We start from the raw sequence: 26,972 nt of genomic DNA on the forward strand, positions 1-26,972 counted from the left end.
TATTTAAAACTAACGAGACTTTTCACATGGATATCGTAAGGCACTGTTAGCTTCTGAATAAAAGATTCACTGACAAAAGAACATAAGAAACTTTAATGTGGCTGCTGGGATTCGAGCCCAGGTCTCCACGGCCACAACGTGGAATTCTTACCACTAAACTACAGCCACTAATGATGCTCTTCAACTATAAGCTTAAATAGCCCTTTATATACTAATTAATATCTTTTGATTTATAATAATTATATTAGATGGCAGAGTATTAAAGTACAAGAAAAATCAAACATAGGAGACTTCCTTATTAAGAAAAAACTGCAATAAAAATTGTAAAAGACTTTTTCTTATAAAGTAAGAAGGCAATTTTTTATTCTCTGCACTTTCAAGTTTTATTTTATTAAATTAAGCTTTTGTATTTTTATTTATGTTTCCTTAAGCTCGTATTTTACTTGATTTTTACTAAGGAGTTATTTAATGGCACACACAAACACTTTGTTATGGCTTAGTGTAAGATAAACAAAAATATTTACTAATACAAATAATACACTATAAATATAAGTTATCTATTTGAAAAAAGAAAAAGATAATTAATGAATGTATGGTTTATATTGTGTTAACAGGGCGTTCGTTTCTGCCGTTAAATAAGTTTTTAATAAATATAAAAATTTAATGTAATGGTTATAAAAATATAAAGGCTTAATGCAATATAAATAGAAAAATATAAAGGTTTAATACAATAAAATCAAAGTTTATGGCTCACTATGATAAAATGCAAAAATTTAAGGCATTAATTATGTTTTGCCCAACTGAGAATTAGTAATCTTAGGCTAAACTAAAAAGAAAACTAAATAAAACAGGAGTACTCAGGAACGCATAGAACCCACAAAAGAAAGAAATTAAATTAAAATTTTAATTAAAACCAAGAAAAAATATTAAGCCCAAAGAAAAGGATGACAATAACCAATAAATAACAAAGGGCAAAAGAAAAAAAATGAAATAATTTACAGGCTATTGGCAAGCTAAACCATGGATTGAACATCTTGGGCCATGAAAGTGGGCACAGTTGTAATTTCAATCTTGCTCTTTGGTGTAGACAATGAAGGTAAAGAAGCAAGATTCTTCTTGGAAGAAGCTTTATGAAAGACATTAAAGAAAGCTGCACCAGCAAAAAGGAAACAAAAGCAGGCAACAGGAATGCCAAAGAAAGTGTTAATGGCAATGTAAATAGTGTCTGGACTGTCTTCTTCATCTACATATTTTATATCCATAGTCACTGCTAACACTATAAATCCACCAGTTCCTGCTGCTTGAAGACCCATCAATACCCAAAATATAGTTGAACTGAATAACTTATCTATGCAATAATTATCCATAAAATTCAGCCTGAAAATATAAGACAGAACATAAGGGAAAAAGATCTGTGGAAAGAGAGAAGAGACTAATAGAGTCATATACAACTGCTCTGGAACTAATAACCTTGATAGACTATGGCTTTTAAAAAAAAAAAATTATATAATGCAACATCAGAATTTTCACCCAATCATGCAATAATTTGTGCAATGAGACAAAAATAGGTAGCCATGGAATAATGAGACAATGAGAAGGTAAGGGATGGATTAAGACAGCAAGAAAGACAAAAGAGACTTGAATTTATTAAGAGCTGATAGTCATGAAGGTTCTTAATTGCCAAAACCATCTTTTAGTTAAAATTTGCTGCCAAGATGATAACTGTTTAGTTGGCCTGCAATGCAAGCACCTAATCATATGCGCACATTTTCCTCATAGATATTGTTGCCCCTGAAAGTTCTTCATTGGGGAGAAAAAAAGAAAGCAGTAAAAATGTTTGGTATTTTGATCTTACCTGTAATCATGTACCGAGATGATATTACTTGGTCCAATAGCTAGTTTGAACAATCGCTAATGAGATTAGAATAATGGCAGTGAATCATTGAGTACAAACTAACAAAGGAAGATGCCTAACATTGAGAAATCACTGAAGATTGAAGAAATACGAAAAGGGAAAAATGGCAGTAACAACTTTCATATACAATACAGATTCATAATTTCCCTAGGTCATTAAATTTCATCACTACAATCAAGAGACTTTCTTATGAAGCTAATACATATTACAGAATCATATTTGGACACTCATTGTACATATTTTTCTTCTTGTTACACCCCAAAAATGAAAATGTAGATAAGTGGAAACATCAGCCTTACAACAATAAAATATTTCTAGCATGAACAGATTTACAAACTCTCTCACAACCAATAGCAGTTAGAATCAGGAATTCCAAATGAATAGTATGTTTAAGTTGACGAATTATCTACCTGTACTCGTACTGTCTGAATCATTAATTAGCCACGAACTTTTTTACTCTAAGATGCTCCATGAAAACTTACAAAAGAGATAATACACCGCGTTTCCAAATAGAAGACTTCCTCCTGCTTGGGTGTTGGGGTGTAAAGTTGAGAAGCCCAAACATCTCCTTCAAAGTTTGCTCCTGACCTTCAAACCCAATCAGTTTTGCAACGAGAGTGGCACTCTCTATAATATGGTCCATGTCTGTTGTCTTAGTCCACAAGCGATGAACCAACTGCATTCTTCTATTGCTTGCAGTTAATGCAATACCCCATTTCAGAAAAAGGTTCTCTCTCTCTTCTCTAGAGAGCCTCTTCTGCATTTGCCTACATAGCATCTGCCTCTCATGATTCAAGGTCCTCTTGCTGTTTGCAAAGGTAAACATATCATATCTATCATCTTATTCTGCTTTCTAGGTGTGTATAACTTGATGTTAGATATGTAAATGTAACTACTATACCTTAAATTAAGACTTAAAATTCTTCCATCAACCATAGTTTCACGACCATTCGAAAATGTGTCCTTGAGGAAGGATAGCTTCCTGATCTCCACCTCCATGTAGAAGGAATCAGTTGAATCCCCCTTGAACAGCAGGAAGAAGTAGGTCCTGTGAATCAGTGAGACACTGCACACATGCCAAAGTTCAATGATCTCCCCTTGAAGCCTCTTAAATTCTGAAGGCCACTTCGTAGCGCTATCTAAATCATCTTGAATTGGATCCAACCCAATATCTTTTACGTTCTTTTTAGATTCAATGGCATGTGAAGTCGTTTCTTGTTCCTATCAATCATGAGAACCAGTATAAAATGGACGACTAGTTAGCTCCTCAATCAAACTATTTTACTGAAAGGGGAAAAATGAATTGACATAGGAGAGAAAAGGAGAAGGAAAGAACTGCTATGATACATAATACTACATAGCTAAGTAGGTTTTGCAATTCCTACTGGATTTGATGATGACAGTCAGTTATTGATGTATCAGGAAAAGATAGGGTGTCAATTATTCCCATTTTTTCTAAATAAATTCCATAATTGATTAATAAAGACAGAAGAATCAGAAAATTATCAAGCGTTTAAGAAAAGAAACCACGATAAAAGAAAAAAAAATACTGACCAAATGATCAACCAAGTACTTTGTTTCGGCATCTGAATTACTGACACTAGTTTTACTCTTCCAATCAATGGAAGCTTCAACAGTCTGCAATTGATAATCATCAATGGCTGCACTAACAACAGAAATTGCAGAAACATTTCTTGATAGCTCTTGAACATCAGGACAAGGCTTCAGTGCAGTAAGTGTTGTTTCAGATACCTCAGTTCTCTTAGGGGAATCGTTCTCAAACCCCACCAATGGTGTGCTGTTATTATTTTCTATCTTCTCAAACAAACAAGCACGCATATCCATAAGTCTTGCTCTGCAACTTCTACTCCTGGTCATCTTCAAGCTTCTAGAAGTAGACATCCCCTCTTCCAACAGCCATGAGGATGTTTTTTCAGGAATTGGTTTTATAAAATTAGAATGTAAGAAATTCAACTCATTCTGTTCCTTTAACTGGGGTGACCCTAGATCTTGATTTTCTCTATCTTCATTTTCAGCCTCTGTCAGTCCCGAGGTGCCTGTGTTTACATTAGGAGATGACATATCAGAATCCGGATATCTGTGTGGACTGGTTTCAAACATTTGCGAACTTTCGTATCTATTTACACTTGACTCCCCATCCGTGATGCACTGAACTTCCTTGCAAATATTTCCTAAATTTTCACGATTTTCGTCTTCGCCATTCTTCACATGTAGATCATGTTCAACAGGATTAGCATTACAATTTGACAGTTCCGAAGAGGCATTTGTTTGAACAAAGTTCTCTTCAAACTCAGCGAGATGGATAAAGGTTTCATCAGAAGTGCTACTATTATCTCCAGCTGAGCACTGAGATGCATCAAAAGACCTGGTGCCAATATCTAGGAAGTGAGGATCCACTGAAGCAGGTGAATACGACACTGAATTTACAGATCTAAATGATCGCACTCGCAATCTAGGGTAATGATGATCTGCATCTCCCTGGACGAGGAATATAACTTAGATTGAAAAGGCATATGGAGATGATATTGGATACTTCAGCTAGATAAGAATATGATGTAATAGAAGGAAAAGGGGTTAAATGTGCATACTGATATTGTTGAAGATCTATCATCTTCTGCCACTCTTAATAGATTCTCAACCTGGCAATGAGCGAGCTCCAGTTGCCGATTCAGCTCCACAACCTCATTCATTAGCTGCATAAGGAAAAAAAAAAACTGTAAATTCAAGTTTTGAACAAAAGAAAATAACTATGTATCGCAAAAAATGGATAAAGAATAATTCAATTCCCAAATTCCTCGTGCATGTGGACATGCGGTGCTTGGCACATGGTTAAAACCTGAAGCAATAAAATGACATTAAAAGAAAAAAGAAAAGGAGGAACCAATATCTGATGCAAGTTACCTAACAACACAGGTAGAGCAAACTGATTCTTAGAAGTGCCTGATCTTAATTTAAGTTTACATACAGGTTAATGGAGTAGGCTTTGGGAAGTTTTGTGATGTTATATGAGAGAATGGGAGAGGCTAGCAGAGGTTTTGAGAGGTTTCATCATGTAATAGGGGGGAAAAGAGAGAGGTGTGTGTTCATAGGAATCAACTACATAATTTGCTTAGTTTAACTTCTTGTATAATCCAACTCTTACTCTACTGTAGGTGAATCATCAAATGTAAGGAACACTACAATCTAAAACAAGGGAAACTTAAGATTTAGAAACATTAAGCCGAGGTCATTCATAGAGAGTCCATATCATATTCTATCTTCTGGTAAGTCAATGGGTTAGCCTCTTGCAACTGGACATGCTTCAGAGGTGTCAAGGTTCTACTTGCTAGATTTGACCCCCTGAGGATTATTAGGGACATGCCAATTTCCTTGGGTTAATGCTCCAGACTGGGGGGGTTCATCATGACATATATGTAATACATGTACATATATATATGTGTATGAATGCAAGTGTACCAATGCATGAAATGTGTACCCGTGTGCAGATATTGAAATTGTTTTACGTGGTGCAGAGATAACATATCCAGAGGGAAGTTTCTAGTTCTTGCCATTTGCAGAATATGACAAACACACTAAGAGCATAAATGCAGGAAGATAAACAAATTTCAAAGCTTCAAGAGCTTCCTATCCTCAAAAGAATAGCGAGGACTCCATATATTGTGACTACACTCAATCAGGCACTTTAACTCATTCAGTTCTCCAGAATTGCACCTCTATTACCTTGATTCAAGTGAGCTGTCATTATATTAAGATGGAGGCTAATGATTCTTAAGAGGAAGTAACAGGTACTCAAATGTGATAATATGAGTGTATTACATCACCTTTTCAATCTGAAGGTCTTTCTCTTTTAGTACTGCTGTGGAAACTGATGTAACAGAATCTGACCCTGCACTTCTCAGTTCACTCTCCAATCTAGCCAATTCCCTTTGCAGTTGCTTTACCAATGCCTTATCAGAAACAACCACATTGACACGTGCATTTGTTGACACTTCCTTAGCACAACTTGCAAACAGGAGGGTATTTCTAGACTGCTCAACATGGCTTCGTGCAGGGCTTATAGTACAGATGATGGCAGTCCTAGCATTGCCTCCTAAGGAAGACTGCAGTATGCGTGTCAGCTTTGAGTCTCTGAAAGGAATGTGCCCATTTCTTCCTTTGCTGGATTCAGCCATAATGTTATATAAAATAGCAGTAGATTTTATACAGTTTGATGAACTTAATTTGTTCAAACACTATGGGAAAAATTAAAACAAAAAGGAGCAGGAAGCTCCAAAAATTCAGAAGCTTCCAACATCAATCGCATGAAGAATTTAAAACAAAAACGAAATCCTTTTGAATAGACGATAGAAATTTCTGTTGTAAGCAGTCCTTGAAGTATTCCAAGAAAGTTAATTAGTTATTGCCAGAAAATGCACATCTCAACTCTTTAAAGAGTACCAGAACTATAAGGTATATGGTTGATGACATAACAAATGTGTAAAGTAATGAGACATGTGATGAATTTTCCTGAAATGAGGTTCTGAATAAGGTTGTCGATTGTAAGTTTTGTCAATTACTACAAGAGAAAGGGAACAGGGACAAGGAAAAGTCTTTCTAATGAATGAAAAATGAACAACTATAGGAGAATAGGACTTGATACATCTAGTTCATATAACCATGCATCAAACCATCTACTGTTGCTGCATCTCATTCATATTATGAAAGACAGATTACACAACAAAATCTGTGGGTATCTCTTGTTCATGTTAATATAATTCATAGTCAAAATTTATTCTGGTTAGAGCAGTTGCTGCATGGCAACATAGTTTGCCTCTATTCTTTCTTTTTTTTGTTTTCTTCTTCAGAACTTAAAGTTGCATGATTTGACAATTAGGTTCTAAAATCTAAAGACACTATTCTGGGGACAGACAACATAAATACACAGATGCACTAATTCAAGGATAAAAAAGAACATTATGTGGAATTTCTTTAAATGCCTCTATAATGTCTGTCTTCCTATTTCCTCCTTAGAAAAAATAACACAAAAATGTTTTTCATAATGGCTTCAGGAAGATGAGATGTGTTACACTTCCAGGCTACATTGAAGAAAGCAATGGAGGCATAAATTACATGATTCTTATGTCACTGCTGCCAATAACAGCGAGGTCAGAAGTTAAGATTTGAAAGGTTAAAGAAATAACATCTATTGATGGGCTCACAGTTGCAGATTGTTGAAGAAATAGAGTTCGTACTTGCAACATTTAAAGTAGATGCTACCAACAATATTTCTTAAGAATTACTGCAATTTGAAAAATGAAAAAGAAAAAAACACGTTAAGAGAACTAACCTTAGCTTGCGAATAACAGTTCCCAATGTCAGTAAACTGCGATTTATGTGGCAACCTTCTTTCAACCTCATGCCAGCTGATGAAGATTGAGATGCACGCTCACTTCCTGCTAAATCAACAAAATTCTGCGCAGAGAACAATGGTCATTATATATATTGCTGTCAGTATTACAAGATGAATAAATGATTCAGAAATTTAATGATTCGAACCACAGTAGCTGCAAGGTTGCTTGACTTGTCATTGCCTATAAACTCACGAGCAGAACTTTCCATCGTCTGAAATGGACATATTATCAATACAACAAAAAATTATAGAGCAGTGTCTAACTTGAAACTTCATAGTAATTTAATCACCAACATATACCAGTCTCAGAATCTGATGAGATCTTGAGCTTGTCTCATTCATGGAAGTCTCCCCTATTTGTCTCTGAGCTGCAGCAATCCACCAGAACATCATTAAATTTCCAGTCACCAATCTTCTACTTATAATATACACAGACAAAAAAGTGTGATTTACCTTCACAGACAGATAAAAGTTCTTTAAAATGATTCCAGTCCCTTAGAGTTTCCTCTGTGAGTCTCTCGACAACAGTCCCTCTCTAAGGACAGTGACAAGGTCACAACTGTCATTGCAGTGGATTGTCCTCATATAACAGTTTTTTCCAGCCATAAAATGAGACTTACCTCTGGATCATCTAGAAGCCGAAGAGGAGTTGTATCCATAATAAGAAGGTCTCGGACAGATTCATTGTAAATTTCCATGGCAGAGAACTTCAAAACAAATTCTCTTTCCTTGTGCTACAGAAAGGGTAAGAAAAACAGAATGATTTAACCAAATGAAGGGGAAACTTCAAGGACGTGATAAAACAACGGGACAACAGTAATGGACAATAGGAATACCTATTCGCATTACCTTGTCCATATAGTCATATATATCTGCTACAGTATACTCAGTAATCCCACTCATGGTGTATGTCTTTCCACTGCTTGTTTGTCCATATGCAAATACACTTGCTGAAAATTTTTCGAAAGGAGAAAAGATAGAAAAATAATCGTGAATTTAAAGTGAAGTTCATCTGGCAGGTAGAACAAGAAATAAAAGGAGGTTGTACTCACAGTTTATACCACTGACAACTGAAAGTGCAACTTCCTTGGCTCCTTCCTCGTACACCTGCCCCGTGGTGCAATCAGGCCTAAATACTCTGTCTAGAACCAGAGAATAGAAAAGAATAAGAACAACACTAACGAACATCGAACAGATATCCATTTAGAGTGACCTAAGAAGCCTCGCTCAATGGTATATGAGTCCAAAAAAAAAAAAAAAAATTCAATTCGTGGGATCCGGGCAGTCCAGGGGGACCACCACGGCAATCAAATAAAATAAAGCGAAGGCAGCATGCATTGCTAGATCCATAGACAAGAAAAACCAATATGATATCCAGTTCTCAACATTATGAACAAATTCAAGCAACACCGTCTCAGACAGCAGACTAATCTTTTCTTTTCTTTCTCACTGTCTTTCTTATTTTTTCCTTTGAACAAGCAGTAGACTGATCTTCAATGAATGAATAAATTAACAGTGCATTTGATCACGTAACGCTGACAGCCACGTTAATCCTTTTAACTTACAAGAAAGACAGGGATGCAATTAAAAGAGTATATTAAGCTGTGACAGAAAAATTTCTTACCAAATGCATAAGCAGTTGGGTACATGGACCTCTCTGAAACTGAAAGATTATTCCTATAAATGACAGTGTTATCATTAATGCATTCCCAATCTGATACATCATTTCTTGCAGTTTCCTTCTCATTTAAAGGCCGCAATCGAACTGAAACAAGAATTTTCTCTGCACCACCACTCGGCTCCTCCTCATCAGCCGCACCCATCTCTCAACTTCTACTCCAACAAGACTGAAAAAGCATACCACATAGTCAATTGTATGCTAATACAAATCATACAAATATCTAATCCTTGCCTGTTTAATTTCTTGTATCTCCCTCTTTCACTTGTTTATTTTTTCTTTTTTCAGCTAATGCATTATGGCTGGAATTTGTTTAATTAAAGATTTTTTCTGGACTTTCCTACAGAACATAAGGGCCACGCAACCTTAACAGCCACAATCATTACACATCAGCAAACTAATCATAGGTTAGTGCTAAATTCACCGACACTTTTGGTCAGTTCTTTGTCTGAAACATGAAAAAAAAAAAAACGAACAATTTCTTTTTATCCTCCAATTTTCTTATTTTTTTAATTTTATATAATAATATAATATAAAAAAAAAAAAAAAAAAAAAAGAGAAGAAGAACACAAGCCTTACCAAATACATAAATGCCCATATAATTGGAGTCAACCAAACAACGGGTGGTTCTCTACTTTCATTTGACAATTTTGGGGTTTTCCTGAAATGGTCCCCATTAACAGTCTGTCAAACACCACCCTGTACCTCTCTTATTATATTATTACACCATATACATATAGAATTTATTCATTTTGGAATTTATTTTTAAAAAGTAAGTAAATTAATAAATAAAACCTTGAAGAGTGAGAATTCACAGTTTCCTTCTGAGAATGTTTGCGGCCTTTGGAAGAATCTTCACTGACTCCATGTGCAGATGACTATCTGTATATTACCACCATAAAGCCTTGACTCTTGACAAAACGACTCCATTTTCTTTATTCTTCTCCGAGATTAAACACCGTGTGGCTGTTTTCGTTTTTAAACAAAGAGGAAAAGAAAAAGAAAAACCATCACAGGTTAATTATAACCAGAATTGCAGACAAAAAGAAGACAAAATTCAAAATCATATCGAACGCGACCAAGCAATGCCTAAGCAACTCTGGAAAAATCGACAAAATTCAATCTCCTGTGGAAATTGAATTTGAATTTAAACGCAAACCAAACGATACCTTAATAAACTAAAATTTCGAGAAAATATTGTCCCAAACCCTCTGCATTCTCAAAATGATGCAAACAAAATTATAAAAGAGAAAAAGCAAACTAATGTATGAATGTCTCACCTCGTGCAAGCTCTGATCGTAGCCAGAAAACTGCAAAACAAAAAGAAAATGCAAATATTTTGGAGCAAAACCAGAGACAGATAGAAAAAGAAAATTCTCTGGAATTTTGTGTTTGTGATTATGATTTCTTTGTGTTGTGTTTGTAAGAGAATGGATTATAAAAGAGAATAATGAGATATTTAGGAAGAAATTTAAAAAAAAAAATGAATAAATGGAATTAATTGTTATGAGGTTGTGTTGGTTAGTTGCTTTCTTTGTTTGATGAATGGATGTTATTAGCCTTTTATTTTAAAACTACCGCGCTAATCTATTCTTTTATAGATTTTATTTTTACTAATTAGCCCTTTGTACCATGTTATTTACTTAAACATCCCTATTATTTTCCTTATTACATATTTTATTCTTTACTTTTGTTTTTTTAATTGTTCATCCTTGTTAAGTGCATAATCGAGCCCGATTGAGTCCAAATCTTGCAAGCTCAAATTTGACTTGGTTTAGTAATTTAAAACTCAAAACCTATTGAGTCTCAACTTGATGATGTATAAAATCATAAAATAATATAAATTTCGACTCAATTAAGCTTCAACTTTTAAGCTCGTACCTGATTCGATACAACTCTACCGATATATAAAGAGTATAATCAAAGAACAATAAAAGTTTGATCACTCTCGTCAGCTTGTTAAATTAGATATTGTGAAACTTTTAAGCTTGATTTAATTATACCTCCATTATTTATTTATAATTATTGTAAAAAGTGTTGCAACTTTCTAATTTTTATAAATAATGATGATATCCTTTTTCGATTCACTTTTCAGTTATTTAGTTTATTAATTCATCTTTATATCATACTTAGTAAATATAAAATATTTTTTAGAAATTAAATTGTATTATAATATAAGAGGTTGATGAGTAAACTATAATTAATTTAACATGCTAGAGATTGAAATGTGATTAGATTTTAAATATAAGAAATTGAAGTAGAATAAAATTTTGTATTTCTTTTATTACTAAAAACTAAGGTATAGAGGCTCTAATGAACTTTATGATAAAAAAAAATAAAAAGCTATTTTAGAATAGCAGGGAGTGAACTATATATCAATTAAACTTTAAGAATGTTTCAGTAATTAATCCTTTGAGAGCATTTTAGCCTTGTTTATAATTATGTTCTTACCTAGTTTGCTTGTTATTCAAGCTTAATTGATTCATTAATCATATATGTTAGTTCAATCACCAGAATTAGATTACACCACATAATGTTTATATTTATATAATCATATTAATTAAAAGTTTGGCATTGATATTACAATTTTTGTATGAGAAAATTGATATTTCAACATTTTTAGAGGAAAATATATATATTTCAATTATGTTTATTTAGTAAAAATTTAAGACAGCACATTTTGTAATACCACCTATAACATATTGTAGAAAGAGATACTGCGAATTTTTAAAAAAAAAAATTAAATTAAATTTCACAGTAAAAATATTATATATTTTTATTAATATTAATAAAAATATAAATAAATAATAATAATAAATCTCAATTTTTTTAATTATTTTAAAATATCAATCAGTTCGCTCTTTAATTGCACGCATAGATATCGAAAATAAATAAATAAATAAATAACTGAAAATAAATTCCACCGTCCAAAAGGTATGACAATTTTGCAAAGTAATGTTGATGGAAAGGGGTTTGATTGTTTATTGCTAATGTCAAAGACAAGGACTTGTGAATCAAAGTCAATTTCTATTCTTATACCAATTGAATTTTAAATTATTATGAGTATATAATCTCTTTTGAGGAAATTAATAACAAATATTTATGGTTTGGATGTTTTATCTGAGGTATTATTCATAACATTTGTGTTTATCAATCTTAATTTTTCTTTTTTTGAGTTTCAATTTTTATTAGAGAGCCCTAATAGATTTTTATTATACTATAATAATGAATATTCATTTTCTTATATTTATCATAAAAAAATAATATAAAACAGACTAGTATTTTACAAAACTCTCACTTAAAGTAAATTATATATATATATATATATATATATAATATAATAATTTTATATATGTTATTAATTATTGGAGTTCTACACTTCATAATTTTTTTGAAAGGCAGACATTCTAATTATATATAAATTAAAATGTATATATTAATAATGTATTTACCGATTTAATTTGCAATAAATGTATATTTGAATTTGAAAAAAAATTATACTCGGGTTTCTCTTCCTCATTTTCAAATTTTTTTTTTAAAAGATAAATTATATCAATAGAATTAATACTCGTAACAATAGAATTTGTCCAAGCAAAATACTTCTAGAAGCTAGAATTAATACACGAAAATTACATAGGGATGATATAATATTCAGGAAATAACATATTATTATAATTATATTATAATAAAATTTAAGAAATAAATAATATTAATGGTGCATTATATACTCAATTTATTTATTTATTTATTTCAATGTATTTTGTATTAATGTTTCATTACCATCAAATTGAACCCCAAAAAGTTACTCCAATAAATTATCATTTCATTAAAAAATGGCTATTGACTATGTATGAAGTGCAAAAGACAGTTTTAGAATGTACACTAGCACTTGATGTTATGAAAAAGGCAAATTTACTTTACTCCTTCAACACAATAATAAATATAAAATAAGAAATATTAAATTTAACAAAAGAAAACTTCATCTATATTAAGAAAAATAAAAAGATAAAATTTGGTCAATAGAAAATTAAGGTGGCATTAATTAGTAAAGGCTTAAGCACAAAAAATAAAAAAAATATATGATTTCTTGGGTCGACTTTGAGACAAAGAAAAAAGAAAAAGCTTCAAAACGAAGAGAGTGGGGACCGTTTTGACCAAAAGAAAAGAAAAATTGTGCCAAGAAATGGCAATGTAAAACAACCCATGTGGCAAGAAAAACCAAACTTAATTATGCTTATTCACATTCGTCCCCTCATGCATGTGTTCATGAACAAAATTCATCAAACTAATTTTATTTATTTATTTATTTTTATAAAGGAAAGCTAAATTCTTTTTAATTTCTTTTTTGACAGAAAAGAAAAAGGCAAAAGTGAAAGAACATGTGTGGTGAATAGAGCCATGACACAACTAAAATTGATATCTATAATTAAATTTGCAATGGGAAATTAGTTTTCTTTTTAAAAAAAATAATAATTATTGAATACACAAGGAAGGAGAAAAACCATATTATATAAAAATCATCATTCTTCTGACTTTCTTTTTTTATAAATACTTTTCTTAATAAAGAAGCTTGAGGAGAACTTTATTAAAATGAGTGTCTCATTTTGTCTTTCAAAAGTTAATTTCCTATTTTATTATTTTTATAATAGACAGAAAGATGCCTTAATGTTTACAATATCTCTTAGACCATGTGAAATAGATTAATAAATTAATTTTGACAAAATTCTTAAGGTAAAACAATTAGAATGGCAACAAAAGAAAATAATATTAAATAGAATCTCAATCACATGAGGTATTTTCTTTTTCTTTTTTTTTTTTTTTTCCCATGAATAGTGGTAACAACTAGCAACCAAACCATCAATTTCAAAAATTTAATTTTCTCATATGACAATCTCTCTTTTTTTTTTTTTTTTGGTTCCTTAAATTGTAGTCCTTTTCAAATATACAATAAAAACCAATGTAATAGATGGCCATATAACTACATGTTGCTCCATAATTGAAAACCCAACTAAGTTAGATGTTTGTTCAACATCTATAATTACTCATTTTGCCTCATGACTTTGTGTTGAAATATCATAAAGGGTAAAACTAAACCTTTTTAGTCAAAAAAGAAATCCATAACTTATCATTTTTATATCAATTAAATCCAAATTTTGACTCATTAAGGAAAAGATTATTTCAAGATGTAAGATTCAGGGGGGCAAATTGAACTTTTCCCATATATTACTCAATATTACTATATAGTTGTCATCTCAAAATGTCCATCCTTAATTGGTCCTTTTATGGTTATTCCAACCTTAGAAGAGTGTGCTTAAATTTGTCTGATTATTGTAAAGTAAATTGCTTTCTTGTGTTTGATGGTTAGGTAGCATGTTGTAGGTTAACCCTTCTTTATCTTGAAAATTGAGCAAAATTTTGGTACATTAATCAATGATATATGTGGAGGAATGAATTTAAAATTATTGATATATAAATCTTTTAAATAATTATATTTTGGTGATAGTTATTTATATTTTACTAATTCCTGAAGTTGACTCAATGTGGCATAAATATAATAAGTGTGAAAGGTGTGGGCGGTAAGTCTTTTGATTAATATAAACCTTTCAATTGAAGTCACTACCAATTAATTAACTAGTAAATCAATTCATTCAAAGCCTTTAAACTTTTATTTTAAATTAATAAGATCTGAAGAATAGAAATTTCTAAGACTATATAAGTTGTTATAAATATAAAAACAATTTGACTTTCATAAGAAAAATACAAAGACAATTTTAAAAATTAAATTTTAGAACTATACCACAACTTAATTTCTTTTATTCAATAACCATTAGCCATCATTATCTTATTAAATAAATAAATAATATCAAATTTGACCATGTAGTTTAACTTGTTGACATAAGAAATTTTATAATTTTTTTATGACATTTTAATACTCTGAGAATTAAAATGTTAACAATTTATACTCAAATTTATTAATACTGTTAATTAAATAGTTGTAGTTCATTTATTCAGTGTTAATTGGTTGTGATTCCACCATCATTTCATTCTTTATCAATTTAGTTTTCATCCAATACTAGCTAAAATCAAAAATAGAAAAAATAGTCTTATGATTTGATTTTTTTTTTCTTTAATCCTAGTCAATTCTGACGATTTTAAATGATCTGATAAAACTAGAGAATTTTATATTTCGTCATCTATCCAACAAGGCCGATTTTATAACGATCGGACTTTATATGAAATTTAATTTTCAAAACTATTAACAGTGTTAATGAATTTATATACATAATACTAATAATATAATTCTCAGAGTATTAAAGTGTCACAAAAAGAAATACAAGATCACAACATTAGCACTACGTGCACATCATATATAATAGTTTTTCTTATATAGTAGACCCAAATTAACTTTTGAAAGAAAACCTAGAGGAGAGAACATAAAAATATCAAGAGCAACTTAAATTCAATATAGTTAATTTTTGCACATATTTTTTGAAGTTTTTGTCTTTTTTAAATTATAAAATAATAAATATTTTAATAAACACTTAAAATTTATTAAAATAATAAGAGAAATTACTTTTGAAAAATATAAAAATTTCAAATTTAGATTTTTATTTATGTATTAGAGGAGATATCACCTTCTATAACGAATGTAAAAAAAATTTATTGTGCGGCAAATAATTCATTTAGATTTTTGTTTTTTGTTTTTTTTTTTTAATTTCCAATGGAAGGTGCATGAGAAGAAGTACTAATCCATTAGATATTCCAGTTGAAAAAGAATAGTACAATAATTGGAAGAATAAATGGTCAATGACACAAAAAATAGATTGCCTCCCTTGGGCTTTAATTAGTTAAGGTGCATGTTTTAATGGCAGCAAGGTCCAAACAAAAACATGAAAACAAAACAATTGATTGGTTTGGTGGTGCAAACAGGAAAAGATAAAATAATAATAATATTAATAAAAATATTAGGAGGCATGTCAAATGGGCTGTTGGTATGCCATCATTTTGCCAACAGCAAGGGCCCAAGTGCTTAAATATGAATGGTAGGGAAGCCCTCAAAATGGCAAAATCCTTTTCAAGGCTTCTGGACCCGCATATCTCTGCCTTTGCAATAATTCTAAACCCATTGATCAACTTTTGCCTTTTCTTTGAAAATATGAAAGAAAAAAAAATTATAATATTGATAAATGTTAATATAAACATGTAGCACATAAGAAAAAAATACAAGTAAATTATAGGTTAATTTATCTGACTCTCAAATTTAGTACAGTGATAGATGCATATTTCAGTTTAATTTAAGTTTCTAATTTTGAATATTTTTAAATTTTGTTTATGAAATAATTATAAAGATTCTATAAATAATGAGTACTCAAGTATATCGATCTGCTCCGACTTTATATTACCTCAAAAACTATTTTTAATTTTAAATAAAAAATTATTATTTTTATATTTAATATAAAAAATAAAAATTTTAAATTTATAAATTTTAGTTAAGGCCATAAATTCTAAATCCCTTCAACCTAAACTATTATATATCTTGAGTAGTTTCTGCATGACCTATGTTCTCTCTAAACTAGTCATTTCAACACATGTGTGAATGTTAGAATAACCCAAACTCAACACTTAGACAAAAATTAAAAATAATATATATATATATATATATATATATAAACAGAAAAGAATTGTACAAGATACTAAAATGGCCCAAAAATAAAAAGAAAACACAGGTCCTAATATAAAAGGTTCACTAAAACCACATGATGGTTTATTAATTTTTTCGTAAACTTTATATTAGGAAGAGAAGAGAACAGGAAATGGGAAAAAAGAAAAAGAAAAAAGAAGTCTTCATTATAGTTTAAAAGTACATAATGAAAATATGGTGTATGAAGTTGGAGGCAATTATATTAGACTTTTCTTTGTGCTGTTTCCCCAGTGATTCCTGCTAATGACAATGTAATGCCGTCCGAGGAAACCTCCAAGAAATTTCTAGGGCTTTTGGAACTGTAATTTTGCACTTTCAGCACTAAGAACCTTTCGAAGGGCCAAAAGGGCATCTCCACCTTTCAAAATTAAGTCATCAGTGAATCATCTTTTCAAGAACAACCAAACTCTATAATCAAACGAAACTAATAGGATATCAAAGTAATTAAGACAATCTTGTATTTAACTAATACAATATCTAACCAAAAAAAAGTTTTCTACTCCACCTTGATGTCAAACCGATAGACTAGTAATAAATAATTAAAATATCTATGGGTCATTTCATTTTTAAGTAAAATATTTATAATACGTCTCACTCGCATATATGTTATGATGTATATACCAAAATTAAATAAATTTTATTTACTAGTTTTCTTCTTTATAGATGCATGAATAATGTATTTATGGAAATAAAAAGATAAATTTAGATTGCAAAATTATAAAAATTATTTACTTAATCCAGGTGTATATCTCTATTTATACACCAAATTAATATATTAGTGATATGTTATCATATAATTGATATATATTTATTAATTTTAAATAATAGAGTATGTGTCGGTCATCTAATACCAAAATATAAAATATTTATATATATGTATTATTCTCATATTTGTTGTAATGTATACACCTAATCTACATAAATTTTTTAAATTTATTATTATACTAATGTTATTGAAGAATTCCACCCTTGATTTAGAAGATTAAAACCTTGTAATTTTCTAAAGATGGACTCACAAAATATTGTACACAATAAAGTTGAAGCAATTGGATCTCGGTGATTATAAATATGTCCACTTCAAACCCTACTTCTCCGAAGCCAACAATGTTACCATATATGATTTGAAACCAACTGAAAAAGTGTAGAAAGAGCCAATGCCTTTTGCTTTCAATTATTATGTTGTCGCTGCTTTAGGCCAGAGCTTAACAATTATTCATCATATTTGATCATGATCTTGCTTCCTGGGAAAAATACTTTCACTCAAACTGTTGCTTTTGCCATTCAGTATATGTACAATGGCTCACTATTTGCACTTTTCCTCTTTCCCGGTCAATCATTTCTTTTTCTTTTTTTATATAAAAAAAAAATGGAAGCCGAGCCGAATTTAGTTTAAATTGAGATATGCATTTATATGTACAAACAAATACAGCAATATAACTGAGTCGCTTTATAACATAAGGCTAGTTAGAGTTTATTTTCAGTTTAAATATTAATGATTGATTAGGATTCTAATAAGTTTTACTTTTTATGATTGAATTGAAAAGTAAAATAAAGTTTAAGATACTCAAAATCAAGCTCATTTCAACTCAAATGTCTTTACAAACTCTAATAAGAATTTATTATTTTCAAGTTACTATACTATATAAACTCAAATTCTAGCTCACATTAATATCTAGTATGGCTATGATTAAATTATAACTAGAACATAATAAGTTATTATTCAATTATATTAATTAAAAAATAAATTCACTTAAGTGATATATTATGATAATTTCAAACTTAATTTGTTGCTTGAGCTCAACATAGATTATATAATATATTATTATTATTATTATTATTTGGGTAAGAGAGTAAAATTCAGTAACTATAGCAAGAACTATTTATCTTTCAAGCTAATAGGAAAGATAACTGCATTTTATTTTGTCCCATTTGATAAAGAAAGAAAGAATCTGCAAGGAAAGTTCCTAATTTCAAGCGTAAATTTGAATTGAAATTGATGAGATATTTCCAACTTCTTGTTCTATAAAAGGAGCATTTGCTACTTATGAGCTTCATACTCACCAAGAAACAAGCAAAGAAAACCTTGAGTGAGCTTAGAGTTAAAGAAAGTCTATAGTGAAGAAAAAGAAATGGAGATTCAAGAAGTGAGCAGCTTTCAGTCACTGCCCCTCCTCTCCTTGAATCATGTCTCTTTGCTGTGCAGATCAGTTTGGGCTTCTGTAAGGTTCTATGAGGATGTTTTGGGCTTTGTTATGATCAAGCGCCCATCTTCTTTCAATTTCAATGGTGCCTGGTCAGTTTCTTTACTACCCCTTTCTAATGGAAGCTATTTCAGTTTATTATTAATCAATCTTATATTCAAGGGAGTTTGTGGACTCAATGTTTCTAAAAGGGTCTTTCAAAATGAAAGCAAAAAAAAAGAAAAAAATGCCTTTTAAGAACATGCATGTGCCCTAGAAAAGATTCTACTACTAGTTTTTGTAGCATGCATATGTCTCGAAAGCAATAGTTTCTCATTAATCAATTCAACTATGATCTAATTAATTATTTTATTTTATTTTTTCTTGTTACAGTAAGAATTAACTTATGATATTTCATTGGAACCAAAGTTGGATTGTTTTAGTAATCATTTGCATGTTCTTTTTGTAGGTTGTACAATTATGGCATTGGGATACATTTGATTGAAAATCCAGCTTTGGATGAATTCGATCCTATTATTGAACCTCGTCCCATTAATCCCAAGGATAATCACATCTCCTTCCAGGTAAGTTTATCACTCCAAAACCAACATCTAATATAGTTGTTCTTGCAGTGGAAGACAGAGACTTGAAAGGATAACAACAATATTATTAGTGACTGAATTGTTTTTTTTATTTCTTTTTTCTACAGTGCACTGATGTTGGACTTGTGAAGAGGAGGCTGCAAGAAATGGGAATGAGGTATGTGACAGCAGTGGTGGAAGATGCTGGGAACAAGGTTGATCAAGTTTTCTTCCATGACCCAGATGGGTACATGGTTGAGATCTGCAACTGTGAGAACATCCCAATTATTCCACTTTCCTCATGCATATTCAGGCCAAGCATGGGAAGCTTCAAGAGAGCAACTCCCAATACATGTGGGTTCATGGAGAATGTGATGATGGAGAGCTTTTGCATGGACATGATGAACATTTCATTCTGATCCATCAACCTCAAGATCAGCCTGAAAACACAAGTTTAAGTTCAATTTTTCTTCAATTGTTCATGTTGGGAAAATTTGCATGCCTTTTTAGAAGGCCTTAAAAATATTTTACATATATAAATATGCTAAAGTTTGGATTGGGTCATATTGTGAGTACTTAGTAATAAGATTTGTAAGAAAGAATGGATTGTATTGCGTCTGTTAAAAAAATACCCTAAAGCCAAGATGTGGCTTTTCTGAATTCTGTCAAAGTCAAATTGTGAAATATGCTTGTAATCATACAGTTTATTCAATGAGAATTCCCTGCAATGTGTTTTCTGTTATCTCTAGCTGTAGAATCAAACGATTTCTTCTTCTATATTTTTTCTCATTATATCAATCTTTTTCTTATATATATATCAAAATTGAAACCCACTTATTAGTAAATAATGAATGATTAAAGTACTTTTTCATTTGAAATTAATGAAAATAAAAGATAAAATTAATCTATCCACAACAAATCATTCAATAAACTAAAATGTATAGTAAAAAACATTCAAGAAGTTGTTGGATTTCATTTAATGATTCTTAAATTTGAATTAAAGGAGCTATTTTTCAAATTTATTTTAAAATTAAGAATTTTTTACTCACGTCTCAATTGTATAAAATTTTAAGTTTGAATTATCTCTTTACATTTCTATTAAAAAAAATAAAAAAATTCATTTAAATATTACCTTTTCGAATAAACGAGTATACCATTAACACTAAAACTGCAAATAAGTTGAGCTATTTAAAGTCTAATTCCATAACAATTGGTCTGATTTTATTTAGTAATGATAGGTTGATAAATGAGCTGAATTTATGCTAAAAGTTTAGTTCATTAGTTATATAATCGTGCTTGTTAATGGCGTCGTGTGCTAGCTTGTTAGTTAAAATTTAATATTTTTATACGATAATTTATTTATTTTTCCAATTAAATAGTTTTTAACTACTATTAATAAAACAACAGCATAGAAGTTTACCCATGTTAAGATCAGCTCCACCACTCTCCTCCATCGCCACACAAACCGCCGCCGCCGTACTCACAGCCGAAAAAAAAATGAAAATTTAAATCCAAATAGCCTAACGAAAAATTGAATTAACCGTTGCAGGCACATAAAATTGAGTCTCTTTAGGGTTTGCAATTGTCTCAATTAGATGCAAAAACTTTAAATTCACTGAAATATACACAAAATTTTATGCTCAATAACAAAAATAATTTTATTTTTTATCAGTTTCATCGATTTAATGTCAGACCTAAACGACAGCTCACTGATGCATCAACTTTTATAAAGTCATGTTGCTATGATTGAATTCAATTAAAATTTAAATTTTATACTCTGTAATTTTAAAATAAATATCTATATTTTTAATTTATTTTTAAAAATATTTTTAACAATAATTTTTAAAATCTTGTAATGATAAATACAACTTGGCAAGTCAACACTATTTATTAAAAGAAAAATGAGTGAATCAAAATAAAAATATATTACATTTAAATATAAGATGTGTAAAATGATATATATATGTGTGTGTGTGATATTTTTAATGACCATATTCAAACTATTTTTATTAATTAACTATTATTATTCTTTTAATAAACACAATCAACTGCCATAGTAAAATTTTAAAACTTATTTTCGAAATGTGTTTTTTGAAAATAAACTAAAAACATAAATATTTATTTTAAAAATTCAAAACAATTGAATAGAATGGTCACAAAATATAAAAATTAGAATTTAATTAATAATTAAACATTTTATATAACGTAAGCAAAAATTATATAACTTTTATGTTTAAGTCTTATTAACACATAAATTCATAATTTAGCTCCCAAACAGAATTTTACTGAACTTGAAATTTGACTCATTTATTAAATGAGTTTCAGTAAATTTCTATGAAGCCAAGATCAATTCTATTTATAGTTTTGTTTTTCTGTTTAGGTTTTGCAGGGATTCGTCATTCTGTCAGTTACTTCTGTTAAAAACCATAGGATTATCTTTTTTTTTTTTTTGTTTTCAAATTTGAGCATAGAAAAGCCAGTGGCTGTAGTTTAGTGGTAAGAATTCCACGTTGTGGCCGTGGAGACCTGGGCTCGAATCCCAACAGCCACATGAATTTTTTTAATATTTTTTTTGTTTTACAAATTTGATTTCATGTTTGGTAGTATGCAATGGAATATTGTTGTCTGAAAAGAATATAATGTATTTAGTAAAACTTTTTTTGATTCAATTCACCATAATGAACACATTATATAATTTCTTATATTAGATTGAGAAATGTATTATTAAGCCAAGAATTTATACTATTTACTTAAAAATTTTGTTTTGATACAAGTCAATTTCTGTTTTGATACATCTCCAATTCCTGTTATTTATAATGTCATTTTCCTGAAAGATTATTGAATTTAACTGTAGGAGATGCATACCTTTAACTTCTTGTAACTGTAGTAATCTAATTAGTGAACTATAGATGTTTATCACCATTTGAAATTCTTCAAAAATTATCCTTCCATTGGCAGTGAAAGAGTCAATAGTTTTAGTGTTCTTGTGATTCAGTTCTTTAAGCTGTTTCATAGTTTTATGGTTTCTGGTGTCTCACAATCAGAAAACCTGACAATAACTTAGTATCTCAGCTCAGGCCCATATCTTCAGAAAGAGGTATCAAGCATCCATGGCAATATTTGCACTATTTAGCCTAATTAAACTTCCTATATTGAATGCATAAAAACAAAGCTCCTTTGAACCTGTCATACAACCATTCCCACCAAAAGCTTGCTTAAGCTGCTTGATGAGTCTAGAGTTCAGGCATTGGATATTCCCATATTCGGGCCTATATTAATTCACGCTTCAAGTTCAAAGGATATTTTCCGTCCGTGCCAGGGCGGTGTCAAAATAATATAAAACTATTTTTGATACCTCTCTTAGAGAGTTGAAGCTTTTTTGGGTGGAATAATTCTTCCACAGAAAGGAGGCTATGCCAAAAATTGGTCTCAATCTGGCACTTTGGCTTTTGGTAAACTTATGTGACAATTAGCAACAAACATATACATTAACTTCCTTTTTCCTGTATTCAGGAAATGATCAAGTCACAGCTAGTTCTGAAGTCTGCTTCTTTTTCTTGTTCCGCTGGAGCTCACCATAGAAGTAAAACATGAAGCCCCACAGAGATAAAACAAGAGAAATCCCCTTCTCAACTCTGAATTTTTCATGGTAGAAAAACACAGCTAAAGTCTCTGTCACAGGCAGCAGAGTAGCAATTATAATACCAGAGAGCAATGAAGAACCACAGAAGACAACACCAACTGCTCCCATGAAGAACAACTGCCAAAAGATTGCATTAACCATCAGCACCACATAATATTTTGCTTTCCCCAGCTCGAACTCACTGGCCTCTCTTGGAATCGCCTGCATCAGACATGGCCATGGAAAGTACAGTCATTCATTTCAATATCAGTTTACAAGGCTAAGCTAATAAACTATGCCGTAACAAAAGAAAGGATACCGCAAAATCCTTATGCAGAAGCATCCCAGTAGTGCAGAATGCAGTAGCAAAGAAAGATATCACCAGCTGCATCTCCATAACCAGAGTATAAGTAATGGTCTGGTTTGCTTTCTTATATGTCAACTCGATCAACGGTAGCACAAACCCATAAAGAGCTGAAGCACCCAGAGTCATGAAAAATCCCGACAAGTACTGCCCATTGGTTTCATGAGGAGGGCGATCAGAACTAGCATGCAGCACCAGAACAACAGCTCCAATGGACAATAAGAAAATAGCATTAACAGTAAAAGGAGTGAACTTTTGCTTGACTAGAACGTAAGCAAATCCAGCCGTAAAGCCAAGCTGGGTAGCGATTATAAGAGCAGAAGTAGAGACAGGAAGAAGAGAAACACCATAGGCGGCAAGAAAATCATCCAAGCCTGTAAGAACACCTATAACAGCACAAGCTATGAAGAGACGAGGGGTTATGTAATAGAGCTTGGTGCTGCCAGCATTCTTGCTTCGACGATGAATGTAGGAAACAAAAAGGGGAAATATGATAAATGGCCAACCAGCTGTTTGCAGAAAGCTTGAAATCCAGACACCCTTGCCGCCTTTTAAGAAGTAGAGGCGCTGTATAAGTGGACCTCCGCAGTTGCCTATGGCCAGCATTGTACCATTCACTATGAGTAGGAATTTCTTCAGGGTACTGCTCATCTTTTCTTCTTCACCTGATACTGGGTTATTACTGACGATGTACTCAGTCTCCATCTTCACAAGCTCAGTTATCTGCTCAATATTCAATTTGTTAAAAGAAATTCTCGATACAAGAATGCCCATTAGATGTCAAATCTAGTTTCCTTGTAATTAAGATTAGTTTTGCCCCTCCATGATATCTCCTTAGTCTCTATTCAATGGAAAAATCACCTCCTTTAGATTTCATATGAAAAACTAACTCCATTTTAAAAAATAATAGTAATAGAACCTCCAAGAATATGTAGAAACTACTAATTAGAGACAAACCCCAAAACAAATCTATCTCCCAAGTGCTTTAGCTAAAATTAAATTTTCTACCATATTAAAAATAATCTGATTGGTATTTTTAGTTATGAGAATTAAAAAGATTCAATCTCCGCTATGATCTAGATAGTCATGATACGGATATTAATGGAGTTAGAACTATTATTCATATGGATATTAATGGAGTTAGAACTATTATTTTTATTTTTATAGGAGTCAAAATATAAAGAAAAAATAATTTAAAATAAACCAAAAAGTTGGAGGTGGTAGATTAAAATCAAAAGATAATAATTTGAAATACTCAGGTTAAACAAAATTAACAAACTTATTTATCACTATAGTAATGGCCCCTATTAGCAAGTTCCTATTTCAAACTTCTAAGACAAAAAGACAAAACTTATGAGGCATTGTATAGCAAAAGAAAGATGATAATTTCACAAAAAGAGGTAATTTAATTTTCATACAGTAGAAAACACTCCAAAAACAGAGTCAAATGTTGAATTGTCCCCTTGTCGCCTAACTAATCCATCAAACATAAAAGGACTGTTCAATCTGGGCTCTGTCAATACTATTGAAGCATGTATTTGAGATACTACAGTCAGAAATATGATCAGTATTTGATAATTGAGAGATGAGCAAGCTGAAAAAAAAAAATTAAAATTAAATAAATGAATATATCAGTTTAGCTTTTCCAAATCAGTTTCTTTAGTTTTTATTAAAGACTTTTCTTAGCATCTGTATTTTTAGAATCAGCTTTTAAAAATTATTAGAAAATACAACTTCTCCTGGAACTGTTCGTCCAAAATTCATAATCTCTATTTCAAAACCATTTTCGAAAGAAAAGTTCTAAAAAATATAATCTTTACATCCAAAAACTGTGTCTAACAAAAAACTGCAAACTCAAAGGAAAACGAGTATTCAAAGAAAAGGAATCACAGAGGTTACCTCTATCTATGAGCAAAGTAATTGAATATAAAGCAGAAGAAGATTTCTAGGCTGCAAGCCGCCATCTAAACATCAAAGAATTCCTCAATTCCAAGAACTACCTGAAAACTCCATTGTAACAGAGACGTGCCAAGGTGATTATTCCTAACCTATATATATATATATCATAACAATCACTACAGATTGTGTGGTATATAATTAGAGAGAGAGAGGCACAAGTGTAAGAAGCAATCTGACAAAAAAACAAGAACCCAAAAAGGCAATGCCTACAAATATATATATGTATGTATATACAGAGAAAGAAGAACTTATGCTTTATAATATACTTGGACATTTAAAGTATTAGGCAGATGCAGAAGGCACTGCAGTTTGTTGGACACGTATTCATATGAGCAGAGTCACTCCTTGAATTAGGGCATACGTGTAAAACACCCATGTCGTCACGAAAAAGTAGCAAATCTAAGAACCATGAAGTGAAAATCTGAGAAAAACCCCAGAAAAAGAAAGCTAAGAGATTAGAATTAATGTTAAGGGATTAAAATCAAAGTGGGTCAGAAATAGAGAAAAGAGTCAACCCCATAGCTTAAAATCTTAACTGCTGTACGTATTTTTTGTTGAACTATAATCAGTTTAGGTTTTGTATTTTAGTTGTTGTGTTCATGTTTATAGGAGTTTGTTCTCCGGGTTGAGTTCTACAGAAAAGAAGAAATTCGATGAAATCGAACTGATCTAAAAACTGACCAAAATGAATTTAAAATTGAGTTAATCGTATTAGTCAATTTAATTTCTTTTTTTTTTTTTTTTTTAAATATGCTTAACTGCTTTCTTTATTTTATTTTTTTTGTTTGAACAATCCGCTGTTAATTGATCCAACCTATTATATTTTAATGTTTGATTCTTTTAACTTTTTATATATTTTAAATAAATTTAATTTTTTATATAACTTTCAAAAAAAGTATCTTTTAACTTTTTAGAGTATTTCTAAAAATATAATTTTATCAGTTAACTAACCAAATTGATAACCCAAACTCTTTTTATTTTTTTAAACTTTTGATAGAAGAGATTTTATGGTTGATTTTATAATATTCTAATATCTAGAGAATTACAATTTTAGCAATTTATGTTAATATTTATTAACACATTAACATATTTATAATTGTTAATAGTTTGGATAATTGAATTTCAAACAAAGCCCGTCTTGACAGATATAATAAAATATTGAATTTTCTAGTTTTACTAAATCACTCAAAATTTATAGAATTAAAGAAAAATTATATTATAAAACTATTTTTCTCCCTTTAATTTTTATTATATTTGGATAAAGCTAATTTGGTAATAAATGTAACTGTATTGTAGTGAAATCACAAGCAACTGATACCAAATGAATGAGCTATAATTATTGAATTAATAGTGTTAGTGAATTTAAATATAAAATGTTAAGAGTTTAACTTTTAGAATACTACGTCAAAAAATAACTACATATAAAAATCTTTATTTTAAGTTAATTGAACATTTAATTTGATTTTTATTCATAACAATTTAAGAAAAAAAAGAAAAAGAACTTGACAATCGATTGTTCTTACTTGCTTACCTGTAAATTCTACATATATTAAAGGAAAAA

The 26,972-nt window shown here is 30.5% G+C and overlaps 3 protein-coding genes and 2 non-coding genes across 7 annotated transcripts; 2 read left to right on the forward strand and 3 right to left on the reverse strand.

The window, feature by feature from the left end:
* Nucleotides 1-96: 96 nt before the first annotated feature.
* Nucleotides 97-168, reverse strand: TRNAH-GUG. Its single transcript has one exon. It is a non-coding gene; the product is annotated as a tRNA-His (tRNA).
* A 1,839-nt stretch (nucleotides 169-2,007) lies between these two features.
* Nucleotides 2,008-10,538, reverse strand: LOC8286659 (kinesin-like protein KIN-7H). Of its 2 annotated transcripts, XM_015726825.3 has the most exons (16): nucleotides 10,284-10,538; nucleotides 9,799-9,969; nucleotides 9,583-9,664; nucleotides 8,950-9,172; nucleotides 8,378-8,467; nucleotides 8,175-8,275; nucleotides 7,946-8,059; nucleotides 7,779-7,860; nucleotides 7,626-7,693; nucleotides 7,472-7,537; nucleotides 7,263-7,387; nucleotides 5,758-6,094; nucleotides 4,525-4,629; nucleotides 3,470-4,414; nucleotides 2,817-3,136; nucleotides 2,008-2,721 (listed from the first exon to the last, which is right to left on the reverse strand). In XM_015726825.3, exons 4-16 carry the CDS (start codon nucleotides 9,146-9,148, stop codon nucleotides 2,394-2,396), a joined length of 2,880 nt encoding a protein of 959 aa, XP_015582311.1. In that variant the 5' UTR covers nucleotides 9,149-9,172; nucleotides 9,583-9,664; nucleotides 9,799-9,969; nucleotides 10,284-10,538; the 3' UTR covers nucleotides 2,008-2,393. The 2 variants fall into 2 exon arrangements, with proteins under 2 accessions (XP_015582311.1, XP_002531511.1); XM_002531465.4 differs by lacking the exon at nucleotides 9,583-9,664.
* An 8,200-nt stretch (nucleotides 10,539-18,738) lies between these two features.
* On the forward strand, nucleotides 18,739-20,208 carry LOC8286660 (glyoxylase I 4). Its single transcript, XM_002531466.3, has 3 exons — nucleotides 18,739-18,998; nucleotides 19,355-19,469; nucleotides 19,595-20,208. Exons 1-3 carry the CDS (start codon nucleotides 18,835-18,837, stop codon nucleotides 19,883-19,885), a joined length of 570 nt encoding a protein of 189 aa, XP_002531512.1. The 5' UTR covers nucleotides 18,739-18,834; the 3' UTR covers nucleotides 19,886-20,208.
* Nucleotides 20,209-21,945: 1,737 nt separating this feature from the next.
* TRNAH-GUG lies at nucleotides 21,946-22,017 on the forward strand. Its single transcript has one exon. It is a non-coding gene; the product is annotated as a tRNA-His (tRNA).
* Nucleotides 22,018-22,705: 688 nt separating this feature from the next.
* On the reverse strand, nucleotides 22,706-26,312 carry LOC8258344 (purine permease 3). 2 transcript variants are annotated; one of them, XM_015726809.3, is made up of 3 exons: nucleotides 25,352-26,312; nucleotides 23,408-24,175; nucleotides 22,706-23,310 (listed from the first exon to the last, which is right to left on the reverse strand). In XM_015726809.3, the coding sequence occupies exons 2-3, from the start codon at nucleotides 24,155-24,157 to the stop codon at nucleotides 22,987-22,989; spliced, it is 1,074 nt and encodes a 357-aa protein (XP_015582295.2). In that variant the 5' UTR covers nucleotides 24,158-24,175; nucleotides 25,352-26,312; the 3' UTR covers nucleotides 22,706-22,986. The 2 variants fall into 2 exon arrangements, with proteins under 2 accessions (XP_015582295.2, XP_048230971.1); XM_048375014.1 differs by lacking the exon at nucleotides 25,352-26,312 and having other exon boundaries at nucleotides 23,408-24,293.
* Between the last annotated feature and the right edge of the window lie 660 nt (nucleotides 26,313-26,972).

This window comes from Ricinus communis, chromosome 5, assembly GCF_019578655.1.
Source record: "Ricinus communis isolate WT05 ecotype wild-type chromosome 5, ASM1957865v1, whole genome shotgun sequence".
Classification (NCBI taxonomy): Eukaryota; Viridiplantae; Streptophyta; class Magnoliopsida; order Malpighiales; family Euphorbiaceae; genus Ricinus; species Ricinus communis.

Excerpts from the sequence above, each read along its gene's own strand:
- LOC8286659 (XM_002531465.4), bottom strand. The coding sequence starts at position 9,148 with ATGGGTGCGGCTGATGAGGAGGAGCCGAGTGGTGGTGCAGAGAAAATT. Across the intron at positions 7,861-7,945 it reads GGCTTCTAGATGATCCAGAG|AGAGGGACTGTTGTCGAGAG; the intron begins GTAAGTCTCATT and ends CACTGTCCTTAG. Across the intron at positions 6,095-7,262 it reads ACTGTTATTCGCAAGCTAAG|CAAAGGAAGAAATGGGCACA; the intron begins GTTAGTTCTCTT and ends GGCTGAATCCAG.
- LOC8286660 (XM_002531466.3), top strand. The coding sequence starts at position 18,835 with ATGGAGATTCAAGAAGTGAGCAGCTTTCAGTCACTGCCCCTCCTCTCC. Across the intron at positions 18,999-19,354 it reads TTCAATTTCAATGGTGCCTG|GTTGTACAATTATGGCATTG; the intron begins GTCAGTTTCTTT and ends TTCTTTTTGTAG. Across the intron at positions 19,470-19,594 it reads ATAATCACATCTCCTTCCAG|TGCACTGATGTTGGACTTGT; the intron begins GTAAGTTTATCA and ends TTTTTTCTACAG.
- LOC8258344 (XM_048375014.1), bottom strand. The coding sequence starts at position 24,226 with ATGGGCATTCTTGTATCGAGAATTTCTTTTAACAAATTGAATATTGAG. Across the intron at positions 23,311-23,407 it reads TTCTGCATAAGGATTTTGCG|GCGATTCCAAGAGAGGCCAG; the intron begins GTATCCTTTCTT and ends TGTCTGATGCAG.